Consider the following 27,817-nt stretch of genomic DNA (forward strand, 5'->3'; position numbering starts at 1 on the left):
CTAAGGAGGATATCTGGTAAGCCCTGCATCTCCTGCTGGATCTACTTCGTCATCTTTGGGCTCCCCTTCAAACGGGTTTGGGGGTGCTGGTTCCACCTCCCCGCCGGGATACCGTGCCTCATTCTCCGACCGGTACTGGCTCTGCCTCGACTCCTCTGAGGCGGTGCTTGGGGTGGCCATACTCTGTTTTGCATCCTCATTGTGGAAGCGGCCGTAGGTACGGCTACCAACCCGTGTCTGGCCGGTTTCCTCTTCTTCTAGGTCATCCTCAGGCCGGATGCGGTAGGTTCTGATGATGTAGACCAATGCTAGTCCATCTAGGATTGCTCCTATGGTAATAATGGATTTGAAAGTAAAAATGAAGACAAGAGTTTATAATATTAGCAATATTGCCTCGTGCAGCAAAAAAGAGAAAAAAACTAACAAAGTCTCAGCAATGTGATATCACACTGTACAAGTATCTCACTCACTCCCTGATAAAGAAAAATAAACTTACAACCATGGCAAAGCCACAAAAATATCTAAAGACAAAACTTTTATCAGCGAATTAGCACTAGAACTGCATATGTTTGTATGCAATGATCTATCTCAGAGCAAACCATCTTGACACTTCTGATATAGAGATAAAAATAATTAATGTTGACAGACATCTTTCACAAGGAAAGTTACTAACTGTAAATCAGTGAGAATGAACACAATTTTCACTAAATCTTTTATGCTAACTATTTGTCGAATATATTACATGGATGCAATGATCGACACAAATGTTTGACACCAGAACTGGCTGCGGCATATAAATTTGCTTCAGATTGTACAAATCACAATGGAGTAACTCATTTTATCAGCATGAATGTAGAGGTTGTTTAAAGTGTTCCGAAGTTCCAGAGGTCATGATTACGGACTGGATGTGTTAGAAGACTTCATCAAACTAGACATGGCCGGTAGAACTGGGGGGGGGGGGGGGGAATACATACGGTGTCACCACTTTGCCCCCCCCCCCCCAACTTTGTTTACCCTGGAAGTGCGTAAGTGGCCCTACAAGAAATAGATAGAGACCTTGAAGTTTTTTTGGGTTTGTTTTTTTTTTGCTTGTCAGCCGAAGAAACTCAGAAGTAGCACTAGAATTTTTTTCTTTGCTTTAATACTGGCTAGCTTATGAAACCCGGAAGTGGACCCCCCTCCCCCCCCCCCCCCCCCCCCCCCATGAAAATGCTCTGCAGGCCCTGCTAGATACCTGGATCAAAAGGAAAGAGTTGGAGGGGATGGGGGAAGGAAAGTCAGCATAAACCAACAAATTCAGAATAAGTGGATGTACCACATACAAAATACAATGTACATCTGGAAGGCTTACATCACACTTTGTATCTATAGATAGATGCTGTATAGCATATCAGTAAGCTTCCATGTACAGTGATTTATGATATCTTTATTGTAGAACACCCTTTTCATATATCCACTCAGTTCTCCAGAAGAGATTTGCAGCGCACTGTATTAGGTTGTGTTACACAGGATACAGTACAGTCCGACCACTGTTATCTAGCCATGGAGGGACCGGTGTCTATCCAAATACGCAATTTGGCCGGATATGGGAGAAACAGTGTTTATGTACAGTCAACCTTGCTGAAGTTGACCTCGCACAAGTCGAATAATAAATTTGACCTAAGTAGAAGGTCTTTTCGAGTCCTCTTCACTCATCCCTCATAAGTCAAATATTCTAAGTTGAAGCTATTTCTTCAGTCCAGATAGGGTCAACTTAGGCAAGGTTGACTGTACAATGGGTACAACTACAAGTAAAGGCTACCGACCCACTTGCATAGCGCACACCACAACAGAATTTTAATATATATGCCAGCCTACTTAAAAATCATATTTATGAAATTGAAGTATTCCACTGTAAAATTCATTGTTTCTGCAGGGAATATCATAAGTAAATTGCGCGAGTTTTGTACATTAGGAGTTTCAGTTGTGTTTGAAATCACTTTTTTTCCCCTCGTCTTCACTGCTTGGGGGTGTCCAGATAACAGAAAAGTCTGGATAATCGAGGTCGGACTGTTCTCTCCATGTGAGCAGAAGATGAATGAGTCAAAAAGGTCCTAGGATTTTTCCCCCAATTCATTCACATACAACAAAATTTGGGTGAGTTGCAAAGTCGAATATGAGATGAGTCAAAGGAAAAACCCGTTCCCTTTCACTTGAGATACATGAGAAAATGATCGCACGAGTTGAAGTGGACGAGTCTCTCTAAAAATCTCACAATGCAAACTTACATCATGCCACATTGAGTGTTGCACTCAATCCAATGTACTCTCGTTTTCTGTACATGTGTACATGCCTGTTTACGACCAAATGTGACCAATCAGTCCCGGTTGGAAGTCAGAAGATTTTTTGAGCGGCTGTGATTTGTGTGCTTCGATGTGAATGAGTAATGTTTATAGAGCAACCCATTGCATAATTACTAGACGGTCTGTGCTATTTTTTTTTTCTAGCTCCACTGACTTAATTGAACCTTGGCTAGCGAAGCAGCTATAATCCACAATTGAAACATGACACACATGTACATACACACACACAGATTAATGTATTAATTTTAGCATTAACTTTTGTGCTGTAATATGATTGTGTGTTGTTTTTCCATGAAATATAATTCAATCAACTTAATGGGAAGCACCATACAGTTAATGGACAAAATCAATGTTAAGAGCAATATACAACAGATACATGTACATACTGTAAAAGTGGATATTTTCGCACGACTAATTTTTCGCGCTCGGCCTGGTAAGATGAGTTTCGTGTGTTTTTAATTCCGCGGTATCAAGACAGTAAGTACAGGAACATATATGGCAAGCAAAAATATTTGTGTGCTTTTATTTTCGCGCTAGTTTCTGGTTGCGCAAAATGCGTGAAAATTTCAACTTTTACAGTATGCCTAAAGACTCGTTAGCTAATACAATGAGGGGGGGGGGGGGAGATTGGAAGGTCTCAGAGTTTGAAAGCAGTGAGTGGTACACAAGAAAATAAATGTGAATGATTTTCATACATTGTAAATGTATGCAAATATTGTAGATTTGTGACAATTTAGAATGTCAGTAAATAATTTCACATGTGTAAAAAACCTAGTCATCTCAGATTAGTCAGTGTGGACACATATTACACAGATCTACAAAAATGCTAACACACGGCCCATTCTGAAGCCACCAAAATGGAGGCAGGTAAAAACAGTCCAACTAAACTGATGTCAGACTCTGCAAGCCCTGGGAATCCGTCTACCACCACAGGGGTCCATTTCGTACAGATGTTAGCAATTACTGCAAGTTGTAATAATTGCAGTAACCATGGCAACTATTCATGGAGTGGCTATTTCCTGGATGCAATTTATTGGGTTTTAATTATTGCGGACAACTTCATGGATCATGGAGATGGACCACAAGTGGTTTGAGGCCATGGCTACTGGAGTGGAGCTTTATTTCATAGATTTTAATAGACTGGCAGCAATCTGATAATGGATTAATTTGAGAAATGGTAGGATATCATATCCTAGCTAGGAAGCTAATTTCTTTTCACTGCAGAACATGCTCTGCATGTGACCATGTCACTAGTAAAATCCATAGCACATTGTTTTGCATTGCCTGTGAAAACAACCAAAATGTATTGTTTCATAACAATAGGAAGAATCAATTTTCACCTTTTGTTGCATTGACTGAATATTTGTACACTGACTAAATATTATAATGTCAAATATTGATAAAAAAATTATTTTCCCCCTTTTTTAGAGGGGGAGGGACAAGAAAATATGAATACCAGGTATAGTTTGTTCATGTTTTCCCTTCTAACTTAATCACAAGATTTCCCATCATTGAGATCACAACAAAACCGTGCAATATGTTTGCTCACATACAAGGCACTTCAGTTGTGGTGTTTGAAAAGCTCTGCTATTAAAGTGGCTAACATGAAAGGTTCCATAGCTGCCTCCAACCAGCTCGGGAAACTATTTTGAAATAGTTTTACAGATTTCATTGTTTTACTACATAACTGTACCTAAATAATTTTCTACTTTGATAAACAATCTTCTCTTGGTGTTTTCACATCACAATGAAATGAATTCATGAGCTTAAAGAATGAAACAAATCATGCAGATCAATTGCTGTAAGAAGATTTCAAACTTTAATTGGCAAAGAACATGGAATGTTTATTTTACAAATACAAGGAATGCTCGTAATAGAGACTGGCACATTCTTTTATATTTTGCACTCAAATAAACCCTCAATAATGGGAAGCACACTAGATATTATACAATCTCTGTACATCTCATGGACTGATAGTATCATTGTGCTGTTTGTAGTGGTATCACACTGCAAACTAGATTCATTTTCAAAGGGCTAGACATCCTGCTTTCAATTTTAGTTGACAATGCCACATTACTAATCTTCTCAACTTGATTCTCATTATGTTGACTTGACATGATATATTCCAGTTTAGGAGAATGACAAGAACCAATAATTTGTACTTCAAATTGATATCATCCTCACATTTCTGGTTCGCCATGAATAAAATCACAACTGTTCCTAGCTCTCAGAATTTCCATAATCAAACACTGACCATTTATCTGTACTCAAGTATACAGATGAACCTTAATTTCTGATCATATAAATTACAATTTACATTAACAACTATTATATTATCATTATTATTATTATTATTACCATTATTATTATTATTATCATTATTATTATTATCATTACTATTACTATTATTATCATTATTAATATTATTATTATTATTATTATTATTATTATCATCATTATCATTATTATTATTATTGAATTATAATGATTGATTATTGTTATTCACTATCATTATTGTCATATCTTTAAATCTCATTGTTTATATTTCACTTTTTTTGAAATCAAATCTAGTTTTGCAAGCAACTGACACCTGTCAAGGCACATAAAGAAATGTTCACTCTGGTTCCACATATTATACCCTCTGTTAACCTATCTTTTTCTGAGAAGATAAATTTTTCTATGACACAGTACTGTATCTAAATTCTAATATTCAACCTAACATACACCACACATGGCCATGCAACCACACTTCAAAATTGAATTGATTTACATACTTTAAAAAAATTAGTGATTATACTTTTGTGAACTTGTACAAGAGCATGCACATAAACTCTGTGCCTGACTTCTTTGGATTCAAAGCATCTCAACCTTATCTTAAAAAAAGTTATTTTCAGTGAAAATTGGTTGGTAGCATCGTAGTAATAGATGAATAAATATCTTAAGAAAAACAATGAAAGGAGGTAACTATGACTGTTTGAATGGCAGCACCAAATCCATATATCATTCCGTGGATAATTTAAACTGACCTTCTTGCTCTTATTACTGTCACATGCATGGATACTAGTACTCTTTCACTCAGTTACAATTGCACAACCAAAAATTGTTATTTCTTTTTTGTCTGAAGGAACTAATGTTCTTAAACATTCATTTGAACCTCTGGTCAAGAAGCATGAGACTATGCTATAAACTACAAAAACATAGAGGCAGTGTCTACGTACTTACAGCCATATATAGATATCATAAATATCCTACAGAAAGACAAATGTTGAACTATTGAATTCTACAAATGTAACAATTTCACATCAATCATCCTTGGCCTTGTTACCCAAGAATGAAAGTTACTGATTTAATCAGTGTTCAACTTCTAACGGCAAGATAAGAAAAAGTAAACATTATATGCATTCACACTTTTGATAAAGCTACTCAGGAGGATGTGTCAAGAATACATAGTACAGATTGTCACATCTATTCTTGATTCATCGTCTGTAAAATTATTGTATATACATACGATTTGTTCAATTGCTGCATTATTAGTTCTGAACTATTCTGTTTTAAGCAAAGAGTCTTCAGGAAAACATACCCAAACATTTCAGATCATACAAAGTAGAAGACTACCGCAGACAGAAGAGTTACTTGTGACAAAAAACCCTTTATGAAAAACAGAGAAACTGACGAAATGAAATAAATTCTACTACACAACTACATGTCAAAGAAATAAATAAATGTGCAAACTGCCATGCTGATGCGTTAATCATTTAAGTGTAAGTGTGTGTGTGTGTGTGTGTTTGATTTTGTCCTGTCAAATGAATGAAAAATTTGCTTATAATCTTGATCATTTAGTAAGTAGTAATAAATCTGAATAACTTATAACGGTATGACCAGCTGACAAAAACAACAATAAAACATGCATTTTTTAACTTATAACTTACAACAGTATGACCAGCTGACAAAAACCACAACAAAACATGCATTTTTTATACTTTAAATCCATGTATTAAAAAGATTCTTCAAATGCTTGAATTTCCTATTTCTACTACCAGGGTGTAACAGAAATTTACCAAGGACAAATAACTTATTATGAAAGTGAATAATGATAGTGATGGTAATTCTAACATGCCATAAAACATTTTGAATTAGAAGAGTTTGTAGATAGCGGCTTCCATATCAGCTATTGTGGGAGAAATACAACATTTAGCTCACTGCATGTGGATATAGGTGTGTAACAAGTGATATGTGTGGGACATCTTTATTTCGTAGAGACAATGAATTCCTCTATGACGCAAAATTACCTTGGTTTTATAGCACTCTTTTAAAGGAAAAGCCTCCAGACGCCACAAAAAAGAGAGTACTGTATTTTACCACTAGCTGCAATACAGCTGAACTTTGACATATTGTACAATGTAGGTGATTTCTGGACCATCTTGATGTCAGTTTCTAATGAATCTATGTCAAAAAATGAGAGGGTTAATATGATATGTTTGAATATTACTGTATACTTTTTCATTGGACACAATTGTAATTGTTTTCCTTTAGTGCTTGTTTAGTCTTATTTCAGTAAGAACAAGTTACTCATTAAACAACATTTCACAACTCCAGTTTTTATATACTGTACTGAAGTACCATTCAAGTTTCACACTCCATGAACAACATTTATAAACCTTCTATTGACATTTTGTTTTATTTTGTTTTTGTTTCGTTTTTATGTGAGATTCTCTTTTTCTTTGTGATCATATGATGATCCAATAGAAGTATGTAAATTTCACCTTGAAAACATAATAAAAAAGCAATTAAACATGTACAGGAAGGAATGGAAGAAACTGATTATGTATTCTGAACAGAGCAAACCCAAATGTAAAACCAGCACCAAAAACATTTCCACAACTACCAGTACCAGCAAAAATACCACATACCAAAACAAAATATATCAAATGCTAATACAATGAGTGTTTAAGCAGTGCACACATTGTAGCAACCAATGTGACAACATACTTGTGAATGTCTTTTCTATGCACCGACTACCTAAATCTAATGTATGGGTATTCACTATAAATAGTGTTGTTGATATTGGCAGCATCAACACGTATGCAAATTATAAGATGGTGATATCTTCATCTGACACTCTCTGACATACACTGTACTCATAAATCTTTAATATTTTTTTTTTTTCCAAAGTAATATCAAAAGGAATAAATATTGACCACTGCATGAAATGCATGTAAAGTTGTAATGACCAATAAAAGAGGGAGGGAGCTGTAAATCCTAAACTACTGATAAAGTCATCAGCATTAAGTTTACAATATTTTCATGTACTCACTAATGAGAAAGTGCAATTGTATAGAAGCAATAACATTATTAGTGTATGTAATCTCCATCACATTTTTCCAAATGATACTCTTTGGGAAATATACTCAACTTTCAAATTCTATAACTCACCCACTTTATAAATCTGATTTTTTTATATTTTTTTTAATAAATTTAATTGCACGGTTTCTTTGATTTCACTAGTCATCCAGAAGAAATGGAATGGATTTTCACTGGAAGTGGGTAAACTTTGCTTTCCATGAGAGTGATAAGAAATGGTTAGTACTGGCCTAACTTGTATGCCCCATGGTGTGTTAGTTTCTAGATGTTAAGGTGGCTATATTGGTCCCTCCGAACAGAACGCTGCTCCTCCGTGTAACCATCGTAGTAATAACGGAAGATGTATAAAACAGCCAGGAAGATTAGAATAGAACCTGGGTGGGGTTAGAGTGAGAACCAAGGAGAGATAGAAAACAAAAACAACTGAACAAATCACACCACGGGAAGAAGGCTACTCATTAAATAAAAAATAAAAAAAAGAGGAGAAAACATAGGATGCAGTTGTGAATTTATATACATGTGTTAGGTAGAATGAGGTTATGATCTAGTTCAACAGACACCACTTTGGCTAGCAGAGATGGAAGTGAGGTTGGTGAGATTTTCATGAAGATGGCGCACAGGAATACAGTAATGATCACAAGGCTAACATTATACCCCTGGCACTCGATTTACAGAGGCATTGGTACAAATCCTATTGAGCCATGCAACAAACACGCCTATTATTCCTGCGAGTATGTGTGCAAATCTGAGCTTACTGCATTGTTTCCTTCACATCTACTAACATTTGTACTGCATGGACAGAATTACTGACCTGTGGATTTTTTCCAGTGTTCAATAATAACACATATGTATAAATTTGAAAAGTGTAAGCCCCATTGAACACATTCAAATTTAGCAATATATTCAGACTTTCTGTATTTTGAATTATTTCATTTGCATCTCTCTTTATATGTAGACTGATTTTCTAGCACTTTGACTTTCTGAGTGATACACATGTATTTACATGCAGTCAGCTGATATTGTGTACCAGTTAAAAGACTTCACTACGAGATAACTTTGCTCTATAACATTTGCATTTGCATCCATGTCAACTTCTGCAAAAATTGTGTTCAATCTCCCTCTGTTGAAGGTACCCAAGGCATAGCTTGATACGACATCTTGTTCTATACAATAAAACTGCAATACACAAATGGTATCTCTCTCTCTCTCTCTCTCTCTTTTGTCTGCAAAACCTACATTGTAGTGTAACAGCCAGTTTCACAAAGACATTATCTGCTACAATGGTAAGTTGCACTGACTACACTTTACTGTGGAAATAAGCTCATTGCTAACAACTAATTGATAGTTCCACTACTGTTGCCATAGCAACTGCATAAGTTTCAACTTGCTAGATTTATCTATAGTCCTCTCTACTAAAATGGTTCCCTGGGGCCATACAAATGAGATTTAAAGGGAATGGTATAGGGGCAGAGGCAAGGTTAGTTTGCAAATATTCAGCAATGTTAGCTACAACACTGTCTTCCAAAGGCTTGTCTACAGATACTACATAATAACCTGTCGAATGCAATGAACAGCATACTCTACCAGCTAAAATATTATGCGGACATGATGAACAGGTGTGGATATGACAAATAACCAGCAATACTTCATCAGCAGATTTAGGAGATATCAGTACCTCACAGAGATATATGGAGACAAAAGGACTTGCGTGAATTTTAAACACTGCTGTTAGCAAATAAATTTGATTAAACTGACATACAATGACCACATTGTGTGCCATTTCATGGTTTCTAAGTGTCTAGTAATTATTCAGGACTTGCTAATGAAGTAGAACAGCAGCATCATACCCAGCACGTCTTTCGCAAACAGACTGGTATGACAAACCTATGTGACTTCTTGCCATGAGCATCAGAAATTCTAATATCACTATCAGCGAGAAATTTGAGAACATTTGCCTGGCTGTGCAATAAATTTCCACCATGAAACTTTCTTCCATCTGCATGTAACACACGCACACATACACACATTAAAAAAAAAAAAACAACCCAAAACCACACACACATATAAAGTATTTAAACAAGATTTTAATTGGAATATTATGGACAGAAAGAACTAACTGCACACAAGGTACACTGTATTTGGGAAGCATAAGTGTAATCTCATTGATTCTCTGTTTTGTTTAGGCAAAATACTTTTGAAAATCCATTCTGGCCTCTGACTGATTAAGCAGATGAGAGAAGAAATAATTCCATGTATGTACTGGACACAATCTAAAATACATGTAGTATCAAACTTGTTGTGTAAGTGTCTTCAATGACCTATAGCGATAAAATGTGTTTAGCATTTTGTCAGTCAGTTTGTATCAAAATCAAAACAAAGTAAACAGTACATGATGAGCAATATGTCATAAACATATCACACATTTGGTGGACATTTCATACAATGAACATGATTGAAGATAATTTCTGAGTAGATTCAAAGATAGTTTTAATTCTGTGTCAATAAGTTATGAAGTCACTGTGGTCAACAATATTTAATCTAAAATTTGCAAAACATAATAAGTCATTTACATTGGATGCCTTCTTTGTTTTCCCACACAAAAATGCCCCCCCCCCAAAAAAAAAAAAAAAAAAAAAAAATCTGGCAAATTAAGTAGTTGGTTGGTCACTTGTTTGGTCCTAGTCAATATTTTGATAGTAAACACAGGCATGGAGACTATTAGTATGTAGGTGGGTTAGGCTATGAGAGCACAGTAGGTGTGACTTGTATTGGCGCTGTGTGTGTAATGTGTCGTCTGTGTGTTCATGAATGCTACACAGTGTTGGCAAAGGACTTCCCTGCACACAACTGGTGACAAAATTAAGCCATAGCCTCTGATGTACGTATCACAAGTCCCACATAAGGCTTCATGCATGGGACATCTGATTCATTTAAGCCATGGGTTAATGATAATAAATGCAGTCAGAAATTACAGAGGGATGTACACTACTGTGGGAGGGAATGGTATTTGAGCGAATGTGTGACCAGATGCATTATTAAAGCCATTCGAGTTTTGGGGGCTAAGAGAAATTCTTAAACCAGTTTGGGAAAAGAAAACCTGGTTGAAGATGAATAATTTCTTTCTACCACTGTCACACATCAATGAATTCATGAGGCAACCTCATGACCAAAACATCACTTTTTGGATGTATGCCACATTCTTTGGTATATTTTCACTTTAATAAAAACAAGACGTTTCTCCTGAAATTCCCAGAGCTCTCTCACAAAAACTAATCATGTAGCAAATTAGGTCTGAGAAGATACCAATATTTTGATCTAGGACTTATGCCAACGCACTGCAGGTGGACAGAATGCTATAAACTAAACTGTGGACTTATTAAGATTTAATGCATACCTTGACTTTAAATAAAAATGCATAAAACAATAAATTTGAGTATTCCTGCACAAATAATATACATTACCTTGTACTTCATATTTCCCCTGTTATGCAAAGTAAGATTAATATCACACTACTGATTTTTTTTTCTTTTTTTTTAACTGATGACCTACAATCTGACTGTTGACATTTGGCCATTACAATAACAATATCAATAATACAAATGTATACCTTTCCTACACACTTTCAAAATTTCAAACATTGTCTCATGCCTTCACATTACTGGATACCCGATGTATGAAGTTTCTCTTATACAATGTAACAATGATGCCCGGTAAATATTTGATTTTGTTGAATCAGTACAACATGAATGGTTATGATGAATAGAACACTCATGAAGATACACAAATCAATGAGCTACAAGTACTGCTCACAAAATGTATACACAAACACACTCACAGAACCAACAAACAATGCTGGTGGCACATGGGTAAACTAGAAGGGAATGCCATATGGCAGACTCATGAGATCACCTCAGCCTCACATGAATATGACACAACAGTACACCTGCCCATGCTGGCAATCGGTTCATTATGCATACTGAATACTGTAACCTGCCAATCCCCACTAGGGTCTATGTAACAGCAATTTGTAACTATTCATCATTCACTTTTATCACTAAGTATTTAAAACTTGTGCATGTTATGAGAACATGAAATGTACTGTTAAACAAGGAATGTAGGAATGCATTTTAATTTTGCAAAATTAATAGTATTGAATGCTTAATTGCATGCAACATGAATTTGTGAAGAGGAAATTTAATACTGCCATAAGGGTGCCCTTTGTGAGGTGAAGTAAAACCATTCATCTCTCGTCACCAAGAAGCAAGTTGTTTCAGACAGCAAGAACCTAATTTACATTGTATGAGGCAGGGCTCAACATTAGCTGTGGCTCTGTGGCCTGTTGGCCCAGTGACCCGATGGCCCGTGGCACTAAAAATTGGTGTTGGGCCACGAAATTTATCGTTGACTGTGTCGAGCCCTGAGAGAGAGTGGCTAAAATGTATTACCAGATATTTGTGCTACTAAAACTACTAAAGCAGTAACTTGAAATATTCTTAAATTAAAAAAAATAAATAAATAAAAAAAATAAAATAAAGATGTCAGTTCATGCAAGGACGACCCACTGTTATACAGACTGGCAAACACAAGGAATTGCCCAGACATACGCTTTTACGCTGTGTTAACCCGTTGAGGACGAGTCCCCGAGTATACTCGGGCAGGTGTCTATGGAAAATGCGTGTTGAAACAAAATCAGTCCGTCCTCAACGGGTTAATAGTGCAATGTAAAACCTCATCTGGGGGGTTGAGTTATCAATTTTCTCATATGAAGATGCTGTGATGCTGTTGGTACAACCAAATCAAAAGAGAGAGAAAAAAAGAAGAAATTATGACTTGTAGAATTGTATTTTCACATTCTGCTTTAAAGCTAATGCTATTTTCATGTACTTTGGTACAAACCTTCCATGATGAGGTGGTTCAGTTGGCTACCATAGTGTAAGCATCTAGCATTCCATGATGCTACAACAACTACTTATAGTTACCTTCCATAGATTATATAACATCTGTATGGTACACAGATGTTGTACTTTGTGTTATATATGATAAAGACACAAGCATCTCAAATAGTCAATGTGAATTTGTCCAAGTTAGCTTTTGACTATGTCATTTCTGTCCACAGAAATATCAATTAGAGAGCATAATACCGTCTAGAAGCTATAGAAGATGTACCAGTATGCAAATACAATGTAATAAAAATAATTACTTCTATCAATTTTAAAGTTATGGTCATTGCAGAAGGCTGGTGCAGGAAATGAAGAGAATAAATGGGGAATATATGCTGATTAAATTTCATTGAGAGTTTTTGCTAACTCACTGTAATACATACTCACTACATGCATGGGACGAGTACCATTTTATTTCCGTTCTGCACAAAATACAGTCAGTATTACTTGAAAATAGTCCAGGCAGATTGTGCTGGTACTACAGTGAATGCTGTATATGCATATATATGGTTTTATGCGTGTTATACATATTGCAGGCAGTAGCAAAATGTTAAATAGCAAGATGTCATTCAACTACACAGCCGTTCTGTGACAAGAGCAAAGGGATGGGAACAATGAAGGGAAATGCTCCCTGCTGCAGTCATGTGTGTGTATGTGTGTATTTGTGTATGTGTGTATGTGTGAGCCAGAGAATTCTTTCTACTCCTGCATGTAGTTTACCATCCTGCAATTATCATCATGCAAAGAGTGCTGTATACGCCAAATATTTCGGAAGGTTTTTATTTTCACGAATTTCGCGAGTCAGGTGCTATTCGCGAAATTAAAGACATGCGAAAATATTGACACTGATCCCGATGTGAATGTGACATACGCGTGTACTCTTCTCCATTCAGTACAGGACTCCATAATCGCGAATTTAACCACTCGCGAAATCGTCAGGAATTCTCGATTCATGAAAATTTAGACTCGCGAAATATATTGCGTATACAGTATCAGTTCACAGGGACAGGCTTTTCACAATTAAAGACCCAGTAGCGTATGGATTCATACATTGTAGGTGGCCCAATTCATTCACTGCCCACCACGGTACGTTAGAAAACACCGGTCAGCACGTATCAAAGCAATTGGTAACGGTCAACTCCAGTTGAGATTCTCTGGCTGTGTGTATACTCACATAGAGATCTCTGATATAAACTCCGTACACAATTCATTACGAGGCTTCTCAAATATCTGAGCTGGGTCAGCCTTCCCACTTCATGGTATCCCAACATTACTGGGTCTTTAACCACCGCACCTCCTGTGACATTTGACATATTTTCTCTTCATTTCAAGAGTATACATATTTTATCAAAGATATGTTTTGCAGCTTATTTTGCCAGATACAAGCAGAGAAGTAAAAAGGTGTCAACTCTGTACAAAGTGTCACATTGTATGTTATCACCTACTGCTTCTAAATAACAAATAATCCACCAACTGATATGGAAAGAACTAATATGTAAAGCTTTGAGATTTCTATAACATGTATGATTAGCGCTAGACAGAATAAGCCATGCACTGAAAAATATCTGTACTTTTCTGTCTTAGTTGGGAAAAAACTTTTTATAAGATAACTGATTTACAAAGAAATAACTACTCTCTATATAGAACAACTAATTCACAAAGAAATAATGAAATAAGATAACTGATTCACAAAGAAATAACTACTGTCTAGAAAGTTTGATGTCTCAGTTACTCTCTTGTTTGGTAATCTACCTTTCAAGCTAGGAGCTGTATAGCAGCCTAATACAATCTGCTTCGAACAGGACGGCAGTACACTCTGATTTAATTCCCTGAAGAAAGACTTACACCTGTTCTGTGCTAATTATAGATTTGGAGATGGTTGATCATGCTCATGCAAATTTAGCACAGGGCCAAGCTACAGTGTAGAGCAGGGAGAAATGGCCCCTCACAACTTGTCTGTCTGTGTTTGAGATAAACTACATTACCCTGGGAAGTGCAACTGTCACTAGAGCATCAGAAATGATGTCTTTTCAAATTACGTCACAATGAGTAGGCTGTCTGGGCTTTATTTGTTTCTGTTTCAAAATCCTAGAAAAGAATAAAAGTAGACTACAAGCCCATAAATCACAGAGTTTAATCTCCCTAGAGACAAGAATAGTTTGATAATTTTCAGGATTATAAACCCAATTTCAGTGATTCTCTTATCAACAAGTCAAATCCAGATACGGTGACACGACATTTGCTCCTGCGACAATTGCTCCGGTCTTATTTTCTCCAAGGACTTGAGTGTGAGTGTAGTCATTAACGCTTTTCTTATTTTCTGATATGAAACTCATGTTTTCATGCATGATAGACTAACACTTTCTTCTTCTGTCATCTATGGCAAGCATCACACGCACTCTTATACATACAACCATGAAATACAGAAAAAGTTTTATACTAATTGTTGTTTAATTTTACAAAGGGAAGAAATAATATCATAACATCATACAGTACGTATCAAAAAAAAAAAAAAAAAAGAGAAGGTAATCCACCTTTGGAGGGTTACTATTTCATTATGTCATTTATGGAGAGCACAATGCTGGTTGTAAGGAAAGACAAACTCTTCCTCTTTCCATTGGTACCTAATTATGTTGATAAATGTCATGTATGACTCAGCACATGAACTTTAAAGACTGGTGACAAATTGCACTTTTTCCAAGTTTGAGTGTCACATGAAGGAACAATGAATGTCTCAATGAATGGATGAGATCTGTCAATGAAAGTGGTCAAATAGGCCAGCCTGTTTGAATGCAGGTTTGTGTTTAGGGTTTCTTGTAACATTTTGTGGTCCAGAACCTTTAGCATGACCACTTGTCCGATAACTTGGTCACTCCAACAAAGGCAAACCCATATAGTCCATTTTTCTCTCTTCATAGTCAGCACATAGCTCGCAGCGACAAACCATGTCTTGAATATGAAAGTGACATCTGTAAAAATGATTAGGTATCAATGGAAAGAGGAAGAGTTCCCCTTTCCTCACAACCAACACCGCCCTCCCCATAAATGACAATTATGAAATAGTGGGCCTCCAAAGTTGAATTACTTTTTTTTTTTTCTATACGCACTGTATAAGCCTTGTTTGCGTTAAAATACAATCCATGTTTTATTCCATTTTACTGTTGTGTTAGGATTTCCTACATCAAATCTTATGATCTTCTATGCTAGACAATGGATTTCTTTGAAAAATAAAAGAAGTTGGAATCACCACTGCTGCTTAATATTCATTACCATAATTAGTGGCCAATGAATAGGTGTATACAGTGGTATATTAAGGTGTTATCCAGTTTCCCAGCATGTTTTACGTCTAGCACAGATTAACATAAAGCTGTAAGAAAGCTGTCCATAAAATCTTCAGCAGGATGTCACACACAATTATGTAACTCACCTGAAACAATTGCCAACGGATGTCTATATCTGATGTAACAGAAGACTGAGAGAACGAGGTATAAAATTGCTCTTTTCCAGTTGTCTAACCATGACATATACTCCCAGAAGACATAGCATCTTCCCTCTCTGGAATGGGCAAAGAAAGAAGAAGACAATAGCATAAAATCACTTAGTGTCCCTATCAATCATCATTTTCTTTCTGGATTGCAATATACTTCAGTAATAATCTCATCAGTTTCAAGTAATCAACAGAAAGTAATGAAATATTCATGGAATACTTCTGGCAGTCCAACTTTGTGGTGAGCATCCAGTCTTCATTTTGTCACGACTCATATGGCTAGTCGATATCATTCAAGTCATCCCAGAACAAGATCAATTAAATCTAATTCAATTTTTCAGCAGAGGAAATGAAGAAGTACAGTATGTACACATTAGAAGCAAAAACAATGCATTAACAGGTACGTGCACATGCCAGACAAATCAAAGCTGAGGCCCCTTTGAAGCAACTATAGTGCTTGTAAGTGGGACTCAAAGCAAAACTGTCACCGACTGATCAAATTTTCTCATATGCATACGATTGTAGAATCTGTGCACCTGTCTGTACTGTATGCATCAACGTATGTAATCCTTCCCTTCCTAGATACGTTCAAAGTATTGGACATCTTTGAAATGAATTTCCCAGATTGATGAAGAGACAGTCATAAGCCCTACATCATCAGTACAGTAAAAGCAATGTTAAGTTAAAGAAAATCAAAGTTATAGTAGGTTAAAGCAGGATGAATTTCAGCAAAATACAAGGAAAAGTAGAAATTACGCGGTGCGTAATATATGTCCCCGCCGGAAGTAGCATTTAGTAGCAAAATGTACAATATAGGTAAAAAGATCAAGGTCAAAGGTCAAAGAAGTCAAAGGTCAAAATTCTATGTAGAAGTTTTGAAGCCCTCACCTAGTGCCATCACATAAAGCAAACGGAATCGAAATCGGGTTAGAAATGGCGAAGGAGTAGCATTTTGTAGCCAATGTACAATATAGGTAAAAAATCAAGGTCAAAGGTCAAAGAAGTCAAAGGACAAAATTCTGTGTAGAAGTTTTGAAGCCCTCACCTAGTGCCATCACATAAAGCAAACGGAATCGAAATCGGGTTAGAAATGGCGAAGGAGTAGCATTTAATAGCAAAATGTACAATACAGGTCAAAAATCAAGGTCAGAGGTCAAAGAAGTCAAAGGTCAAAATTCTGTGTAGAAGTTTTGAAGCCCTCACCAAGTGCCATCACTTAAAGCAAACGGAATTGAAATCGGGTTACAAATGGCGAAGGAGTAGCATTTTGTAGCAAAATGTACAATTTAGGTCAAAAATCAAGGTCAAAAGTCAAAGAAGTCAAAGGTCAAAATTCTGTGTAGAAGTTTTGAAGCCCTCACCTAGTGCCATCATATAAAGCAAACGGAATCGAAATCGGGTTAGAAATGGCGAAGGAGTAGCATTTTGTAGCCAATGTACAATATAGGCAAAAAATCAAGGTCAAAGGTCAAAGAAGTCAAAGGTCAAAATTCTGTGTAGAAGTTTTGAAGCCCTCACCTAGTGCCATCATATAAAGCAAACGGAATCAAAATCGGGTTAGAAATGGCGAAGGAGTAGCATTTTGAAGCAAAATGTACAATATAGGTCAAAGGTCAAGGTCAAAGGTCACAACTGAAATTCTTTATAGAAGTTTCAAAGCTCCCATGTAGTGCTATCATATAAAGCAAACAGAATCAAAATCGGGTTAGAAATGGTGAAGGAGTAGCATTTTGAACATTTTGATCACACACGGACGCACGGACGGACGCACGGACGGACGCACGGACGGACACACGGACACATGGACACACACACGTACGGAGCCCGTTTCATAGTCCCCTGCTCGAACTCGTTCGGCGGGGACAATAAGGGGTTAGGAGTAACATGTTCATCAGTTTTCATAGCTCTTTCAAATGATACAGGTTATAGCATTAGTGACCACACATGGAATTTTGTTGGCACACAATTACTGGGTTTTTGTTTTTTTTAATTTCTGTGTTTAATTTTTTTTCTTCTAAATTTTCACAGATTTACGTCTCTGATTTTTCTGTAGTCATATGAACCAGCATAAGATCATCAGCTGAGAACTAGAAGGGCGCTAAAGTATTCTAAGATTTAAGCATAAATAAAAATGAAACATTTAATTTTCATGAAATAGGATTTATAAGCGTTGTTCCAAATATAGGGTAAAATAGTGCCCTTGTGGTTCTAATTTTCAGCATTTTATTGAAACTGAAAATAATCAAAAATTGACACCATAATGTATAAGAGCTTGAGTTCTACAACATGATACCAATATTAAAGGGATGATACAGTATTGGTGGAGATGAGAATTGGGCTTTCAACTTTTTGCAAGATACCAAGAAGACACTTATGAAATAGTACAGAGGATACCATTCCAAGAGGAATTCAAAGTTTATTTGATGAAAATCGGGTTTAGAATGACTTAAACATCCAAAAACAAAGTAAAACAAAGCAGTCGTAAAAAAAGCGTGGGTGCCACACTTTATTACAATCGCTCTATTTTGGATATCTCAGCCATTTCAAAACCAATTTTCATCAAATAAACGTTGAATTCCTCATAGAATTACATGCTCTTTCGTATTTCATGAGAGGTTTCTCATTATCTCACCAAAAAATGTTAGAAACCTGAAATTAAATCTCAACCAAATCTATACGATCCCTTTAAACTCAATACCTCCAACAATGGCGATAAAGCCCTTCTTGTTTGAACTGACAACATCACAATGGAATTCCCCTTCAGGTAGCCATCTTTCATCACACTGAATTCCAACTTACCTGCTACAGCATCTGTCACAACATGGTGCTACAAAGATAAGCAGTTCTAGTACAGACACTATGAAGGCAGTCACTCTGTAGAGAAATGAAGACACAGTACCAGAGGTTAAAGAGCTATATTAACAGCTTTTCCTTTCCTTCATTTCCTTCTACATAATGTTAATTAAAATACACTTTGATGTAAGTTGAGCTGGCCCTATCGAGTAAACAGACAATGAAAGGTGTATTCTTGTTTGTTTGTATTCTTTTTTTAATCATTATTCAGTCAAAGGCATTGAAAAATCATTCATTTGATGGTTACTGGCATAGCAGGAAGCATACAGACTGATCCATTTCAAGAGTTTGAAAAGCTACTGGGAAAGGTTGCATCTCACTATTTCTTCTTGGGATTTGTAACCTCCCAAAAATCACAAATACCAGTCTATATCAAACCCAGATGTTATAACATTTTGTAATTCCTGAAATAAAAATTCGTTACGATATATTGGTTATTCCAACTACCCTTGTGATTAATGCATACTCTCAACTTGAAGTTTCTGTGGTAGCCATTTGCATAGAATCCATAGCACAGAGCTGCAACTTGTGAGCTATGCAGAATTAAATACAGCTCCCGTGCACAGTGACTTGTACTTCATCAAAAGTGTGCCCCAGATTCCCTCACTTGCTACCAGGATATGTTTACACAAATAAAGTTACCCAATTGCAATATGCTCCAAGGGATGTTTTGCCTATTGGGAAGTATTACAAGTGATATACTATCATATCACTCACTGACTGCAATTTGACTTACCCATGTGATATGCATTTTAACAAGTCTGCTCAATGTTAGCATTTGCGAGATACACATGACTCCTTGTGTTTTTGACAATTACCTAGAACACAATGCTAAATATTCTCTGGAATGCAGAACCATTTCACTTAAGCAATCAAGGACGTTCTGTATCTAAAATTAATGAGATATTTTAAAAGTGATATCTTAAACAAACACACAGCCAAAAATTCCTTTTCTTACAAGGAAATACAGGATTCAATTACACCAGTATTATATACCACAAGATTTACTACCATGCAATGGCCATGACTTTATTGGCCTGACGAGGCTATATAAAATTTTCAGGTCATTCCATGGCATTACTGAAATGTCATCTTTCACTGTATGAAGTATTTTTAAATTGCAACAGAAACAATAAGAAATTGACATAGAAAAATATTAGTACTTACAAAATATAAATGTAGAACAAATCGCTAGCTACATTTGTGACACCAATGGCCCATAGAACTGCAAGACAAAAGATACAGCAAGAAATTATCACATGAAGATATTGCTATTTATCACAAACATACTTGTTATCTGAAAGGTACATTTCGAGGGCGCAAAAAAGGTTACCACCACTGTAATTTTTTGAATTTCCTCTGTGAGATTCCAGATAAGCTGCTCAGTGGGGGCGCTGTGGCATAGTGGATAAGACTCCCGACTCCCGCTCGGAGGACCCGAGTTCAAATCCCGCCCAGCGCTTACGTCCTTGGACAAGATGTTTTACCCACCATGTCCCTCTCGACCCAGGTGTATAAATGGGTACCTGGCAACGCTGGGGTAATAATAATGGCAGGGCCCTCTGGTAGAGCAGTGGCAACACTGAAGAGGCTACCCTGGGTAAATAAGACCTTATTATTAGTAGTAGTATTAAATAAGAAACTAGAAATGTCGCTATGGCGACTGATGCCTCCGCCATAATGCATGATTCTCCCAATAGGTGTATAGTACAATGTCTTCACAATGTGTGATGACAGTTTCACATAAATGGCAAAATATTGAAATGACAGGTTTGTCAGAAATATCTTGAATGTTCACTTTCCTTGAACTGGGTTTGCTATAATTGTCTAAGAGGGCAGGTACACATATTTGGGGAATTGAGGATTTTTACTTGACTTCTGACCGTCCCTTTTATAAGTTTATGCATTGAGTAATTCTCAAGGTATGAAGAAAGAGTGTAAGTACAGTACAAAATAGGTTTTTTTTTTTTTTGCATTTAAACCTGGCCTTTGACCCTTAACCTTTGACCTTCTGGCTGGAAATTTCCCAGAGAATCTCCATTAGGTAATACATGTATATATTAAGTTTTAAAACTAACAATGCAAGCATTGCATAATATACTAGTATATGGGGGAAATAGTAAAATTTTGAGGAGTTGACCTTGACCTTTGACCCCTTGACTATTGACCCATGACCCCTGAGTTCCCTAGATAATCCCTGCCAGTCAGTACATGCGTATGTACCAAGTTCCATGAAAATACATTGAACCATTTGCGAGAAAAGTGAAATTGTAACATTTTCACCTAACCTTTGACCTTATGACATGAAACTCTCTCTGGAGAATCTTTACACAGTAGTACATGTCTACGCTAAGTTTCAAAAAAATACCTTCGGGCATTGCATAGATATGGGGAAAATAGCAACATTTTTAGCATTTGACCTTGACCTTTTGACCTTTGACCTCTTGCCAATGTCACTCAAATCTACTCAACTAATTGCCCCATCATACATCATCCTTGGACCAAGTGTGGTGAAAGCTGCTTCATCCAGTCTTGAGTTATCGCGCAAACAAATACAATTTCATGATTTGACCTTGACCTTTGACCTTTGACCTTTGGCCGATTTCACCCAAAATCTAATCAGGTAATTGCCCCATCATACTTTATACTTGGACCAAGTTTGGTAAAATTCCAGTCAATATTACTCAAGTTATCGCGTAAACGAATGCGGACGTACGTACGTACAGACGTACGGACGTACGGACGTACGGACGGACGGACAACCCGAAAACATAATGCCTCCGGCACCACTTCGTGGCGGAGGCATAAAAATACATATCATTTTTCTAGGGATTAAAGCAACTTTAGGTACAGTATGACAGCAAGACATTTTTCTTCTCTTAGGATGAGCAACATGTTTAAATCATAGCAGTGACCCTGAGTGGTGCTATGGATAATGTGGAGTTTTGTCAGATCATGATAGATTTCAAAAGTCCACAGAGATATCTATCAATTACACATTTTGCATTTTGACCACTTCACCAGGAATCACCAGTTATAACTACAAATCCTCTGCATTTTTCAAAAAGGCCAGATAAATTATTGTAGTACTCTTTTTGACAGAAATTTATTTGGCCAACTGCTGCTGCTTGGTGAGTATTGTAAGCCTTTTTGCACAGTGACTGTTGTAAATAATCCTAGAGCCTTAAAATCTTTGCACCAAGAATTGATCAATGCCAGTGATCACACACATAATATGTGTATGGAATGGACTACCCTATGCCGCCCTACACATGTTAATTCCTCTTTCATTTCAAACCAAAGTACTTTCTTTTTAATTTGTTGGTATTCCTTTATGTGTACAATTTGCTGGTAGTCAATTTTTACAATTTAATGAAGTCTATGGGAGTCACTACTACATAACCAGATCTATCTTGGAGCATGGAGCAGTGAGTTTTGACATATAATATTTGAGCCTAAAGCACAAATGGCATCATAATAAAGCTGACACCACATTTCAAAATGCCTCCCATGAAGCTGCAATGTATCCAGATGGTACGAATCCTGACAGTCTGTTGTTTGATAGCTTTAGATATGACAGAAAAAGATCAAGTAGCCAGTGTTCAGGAATGGCAACCTTGAAAATAGCATTGCACTGCAGTATTGTAGAAGGGCTGAAGAGGCATACTTTGGGGGGGGGGGGGGGGGAATGGTATTTTTACTTTTCCTGTAATAGACATGCATAATCTCGGAACAACAGTATTTTCTGCAGTATTTTGGGCAAAAATCAAATCAAAACAATACAAAACAATACAAAGTTTTACCAAAAAAAAGTAACAGTTGGTATTTCTATGTTTCCAGAGGAGCTCCTAGTACTGATAAGAGCTCTGACTGTCAGTAATTACATTGCCAAACAAAAATTGTCCTACAATTCATAGCGTAGACTTAGAGAATATCATGGAAAACCTAAAGGAGCTCCAGCTTTAGAAACATATAAACCCTCCATGATCAGCTCCAGTATAACAAAAACGTAAGGACAAAGCCAGTGCACAATCTTGACACCAAACAAGAACATTAGAACATGAAATTAGTCACTTCGAAAGAGGAGAAATATGCAACACTCAAAGGGGGGGGGGGGGAAGAAAACATGTCAATGTTGTTATGCTTTAACTGATAGAAGTATGTATGGCAGTTTTTTGTGGGTCCTTTTCTAAGCACACGAGCCTATGGTCAAGGACATATGCACTGCATACTTCAATGTTTCACTATGCATTAGAGCTTTCCAAGGGCTCATAACACCAAGCCTCTATTGTGCATGCTTTGAACATGCATGCAGCATGTTGCATTCCCTCAAAGACCTTAGATAAAAACAGTACTCAAATCACACTGGATAAGATCATCTAGCTCAAAATCTCAGGCTGGCTGAAAGTAAGGAATTCTTAATACACATACAGTTTCTCCTTTAAAACTGTTCCTTTAAAGTTTAGAAGTCAGTGGCATTTTCTGGAATATCAGTTTCGAAAGTGGGGCAATTTAGGGATCCTGGTTAAGTCACTTTCCGGAATACTGTATTCTACTTGACTACTCCATCAAAATTTCACAGGACTGAGAGCCTGTTCATCTAAGATAGAATCTAAGACCTAACTTTTAGTGGCTGGTGACAGAAGTCGTCGTACTCCCTTGGCAAAAGTAACTGGCATTCACAGAGCTACCAAGTCTCACGCATTCTGCGTGAGACTCAAGCATTTAGGGGCCATCTCACGATTTCACGCATGGCACCCATTTTTCTCATGCATCGGGCGAAGTCTGCAACTTGGGCCTATACTAATGAGCATAGCTCAAAAGATTAAAGTGATAGTTGCAATTGAAGGTATATTTCCCTTTTGTCTTTCAAAATAAGTAAAAAGTAGTCACTTAAAGGGTGTGTACAGTTCTGGTCAAGGTGAGGATTTAGCTTTTAACATATTTGCGATATATTGAGATAACAAGGTGAAACAAAGAGATCCTAATAAAGTTGTGGCATGTCGCCTTTTATTATTAGCACTTTTTTGGATATCTCAGCCATTTGAAAACCAATTTTCATCAAATAAACGTTGAATCCTTCTTAAAATTACATGCTCTTTCATATTTCATAAGAGGCTTTTCATTATCTCACTTAGGAATGTTCAAAACATGAATCCCCACCTCAACCAGTACTGTACAGTCCCTTTAAGTATGCACCTGATCACACCATTAAGAGCTAAAAATTGAAAAAGCTCCTTACCGTGGGAGGCCACAGGGGGGAAAAACCCCTCCCACACCCTCGCTCACGCGCACATTTGCGCGCCGAGATGCCGAGCCATGAAAATCTCACTCTAAGATTTGTTCAACTTGGCATCCCTGCATTCAATGCTCATAACTGAAAGGAGGAAGGAATACTGGAGATAGCAGGCAAACCCAGGAACTCCCAAGGAAACCAGGGGGAGGGCCACACCTACTTAACTTGCCTCAAAGACCGGTATCAGGTGGGAAAGAGGGTAGTCCGTGTGTGATCAAAATGTTCAATTTGCTACTTCTCTGTCATTTATGAGCCAATTTTGATTCTGTTATAGGCTCAAATCCTGCTGGAGTATGTACACCCAAGATTTCATTTATCATGGCTACTACAAAAACACTGATCAGTTCAGTGCTTATTTACTGTACATCAACATAGGGCAATTTGTCAATCAGTTACATTACAGACTTTTTGATCCTGTGTACAAGACACCTTTCTTGTACAAGAGCGGTTCCAAATACATTGTAGCTGCAGTCCACTTGTTTTGTCTGTGGTGTTATCACCCATTTCGATTTTCAGTGTGCGCCGTTAATGACGTACTTTCATGGCCCTGTTCCCTCCAGTGGCTCGGGCTGGCAATTGATGCACCAAGCGATGACGTCTATCACATTCTGAATCTACATTTGTAGGACTCTAGGAGGACGTGAAATCCTTGGGAATGGAATTAAGACACGTTCTCGATTCTGGCGTTGGACATGCTGGAGAACCTGGAGCATGTGCAGTTCCTTTAAATGACCATTACCTCCCCATCTGTCCATGCCACATCCGTCCTGGACGTGAAATCGAAAAGTCCCAATTGCTGAGTGGAGTGCAGAGAGCATCCTTTGGTCTACCTCAACACGGACGTAGGCCTTCTATCTGACTGGGTAAACTCAGCCTCTTTCAATGAGGGAGCCAGTGCTAGGGGCCGAATTTACCCGCTGCTAGGCCAAGTTTACCCATATAACTACGCTATGGTAAGTGTCGGGGCGCGGGGTCGCCACACTGGTGCTGTTACCCTTGGTCTACTGCGTAGATCTGTTGAATCTAGGAGATTAGATTCTACTTCATTTGTACTTGAGCAAGTTGATTGCCAGATTACAAAGAGCATACTGCTTTCTACCACATCATCATGCATGAACTAAATCTACAGCGAAAGGTCTAGCTAGTACTCTTGTTAATAGATCTAATGAGTTAAATAAAACCCTACCCTAGCCTAGTATCTATAGTAGTAACAAAGTTATAAACCAGTTGGGGGTCACGCGCTCACCTGAGTATCGCAATTTCACCTTCCATGCATTCTTGCACACTCATACCTGAGAACATTGGAAACTTAGGTCTGCATATACCGGTAAATATATGGATACCCCCTCCTCAACCCCAGGGTGGGTGGGGGGGGGGGGGCAGGCAGCCCTTGATCTGCAATGAACAAACTTGGAACTAAAGTCATCAATTTACAAACTCATGGTATTATCTTTGCTTTATCATTTCTGATTCTAACGTTAGAGTAGATTTAATATAGAGTCTAGGCCTATTCCTTGATGGGGGGGGGGGGGGGGGGGCCCTAGGTGCCCCCAAGAGGGACATGATGCCATTTGAAGGAATTGAGATTCTATCCCCCGAGGGATGCTACCTGCTAAGTTTGGTCAAAATTCATCATGAGGTTTTCCAAAAGAAGATGAACATGTACAATTCAGGTCCCATTAGGACCCATCCCCATCCCCTCTCCTGGGTCCCAAAGAGGGGGGGGGGGGGGGGGGCACCCCTGATTCCGCCAATCCCATGAACAAACTTGAAACTACAGTCATCAATGTACTAACTCATAGCATTATCTAAGCCCTGTCACTTCTAGTTCTAGTTCTAACGTTAGAGAAGATTTTTAAAGATTCCTTGATTTTAGGGGGTTTTAGGGCGATTGCAATTGCCAATAAATTTTACTCATATTTGCCAATAGCTCATTTGAGCCTTCGGCTCAGGCAGTGTCAGGTGACTGATTAACTATACACAGCCCAGTCGCTGTACATGGTATACGTCGCGACAGGGCTGTACGCGCGCAACCACCAACCACTAGGAGAGCGACGTAATCGTATCACGATAGCTTTGACTTTTGATACTTACGTTCATTTTTGTCACCTCAAACCCATCGAGTATACTCTTCAATATTTACTCTACATCTGATGCTATCAGTATTCAAATGTACAAAATGAAACTTACCGAAATTGATCATCATATCCAGCATGTCCACACCGTACACAATCTTTCACGCCAGGCCAAGTTTAGATATCGGGTGGTCACGTGATGTGAATGCCCTTTCAAAAGGTCGCGCTGTCGACCGTGCTGTTACACTCAAGCAGCGTACGCACGGTTACTAGTATACTGCTATAAACTGTACTGGGCTTGGCGGCGGCTGGCGTCTGGTCGGGCGACGAGCATTGAGCTCCATACCACGGTTATTGTGTAGCAGACGCCAAGGTTTGTTCGACACTTTCAACGCACACGCGCTCGCTCTGGAGCACATCCGGTCACGCATGCGCATAAGTCAAGGCGCCATTTTGAATCCTGCAACGACGATGCCCGACGGTCAGGAATTGCGCCAGAAAGTGTAATTTTATTTGTTCCACGGACTTATCGCAAGCGGTCTCCATGGACCCAGTGTGGCGGACTATTCTTCTGTAATAGAAACATGCATTTAACGTGAGTAAAGTATTCTGTTTAAATGGGGAAAAGTATACATTTTCCTAAGTTTTGTAGTTGTGTTGAGGTTCCTCACTTCGAGGCTGCATGCCGCGCACGTCAGACGCTGTTTTCGCATAGCGTAACAGCGTCTGGTCGGGCTAGTGACTGATGAGCTAAAAATGGAACCTGTCGTTGGCACGGTTATTAAATAACCATGGTCACTGCCACTGGTCAGGCTGGTGGTAGATCCCTCTATTGTCTAGTAAATTGATCCTGGGATTCCTGCAAATTGCAAGACATGGGCAGTATGGCGGCCATGCATGATGGCCCATGCAGCTCTAAACTGCGACCAGCCCCAACGCGTACGCGTTGGGGCTGGTCGCAGTTAATGCAGCTCCATCCAGGGGCCCCGACATCTGGACCGTTGTGGTATATAGTGCCCAGGTCGGGTCATCTGGATGTGTACAGCATGATATGACAGTGCAAGACCGTTGTGGTACAGTGCCCAGGTCATGATATCCATGACTAACTTGTTAGATTTATCTAAGTAGACTCTAGTATACATTTGTAGTAACAGAAAGGCAGATCATACAACATAGATGCGACCAGCCCCAACGCAACGGCACGGTAACGCGAAGCGAGCGCTGATCATGAGATATCGATAGAACTCCATGGACAAACCTGCAGCCACCACAACTCCACATGTTCTGACAAATGGAGAATAATATTTCCACAGAGTGTTGCAGCAACCATTATCGCAGCAGTCTCCAGCCATTCTCAGACTCAGTATCACGACGACTTGTCAGAATCTGTGGTCCCCGGGTCCCAAAACATGCAAAACACCGAGTCGAGTCACCAATACCGGTCGGTGCTCCGTGTGGTCTCA

General features: G+C 38.0%; 1 protein-coding gene across 1 annotated transcript; it reads right to left on the reverse strand.

The window, feature by feature from the left end:
• LOC140228979 (uncharacterized) lies at positions 1-27,775 on the reverse strand. Its single transcript, XM_072309237.1, has 5 exons — positions 27,613-27,775; positions 20,151-20,208; positions 18,930-19,004; positions 16,071-16,198; positions 1-329 (listed from the first exon to the last, which is right to left on the reverse strand). Exons 1-5 carry the CDS (start codon positions 27,704-27,706, stop codon positions 1-3), a joined length of 684 nt encoding a protein of 227 aa, XP_072165338.1. The 5' UTR covers positions 27,707-27,775.
• Positions 27,776-27,817: the final 42 nt, after the last annotated feature.

Source organism: Diadema setosum, chromosome 5 (assembly GCF_964275005.1).
Source record: "Diadema setosum chromosome 5, eeDiaSeto1, whole genome shotgun sequence".
NCBI lineage: Eukaryota > Metazoa > Echinodermata > Echinoidea > Diadematoida > Diadematidae > Diadema > Diadema setosum.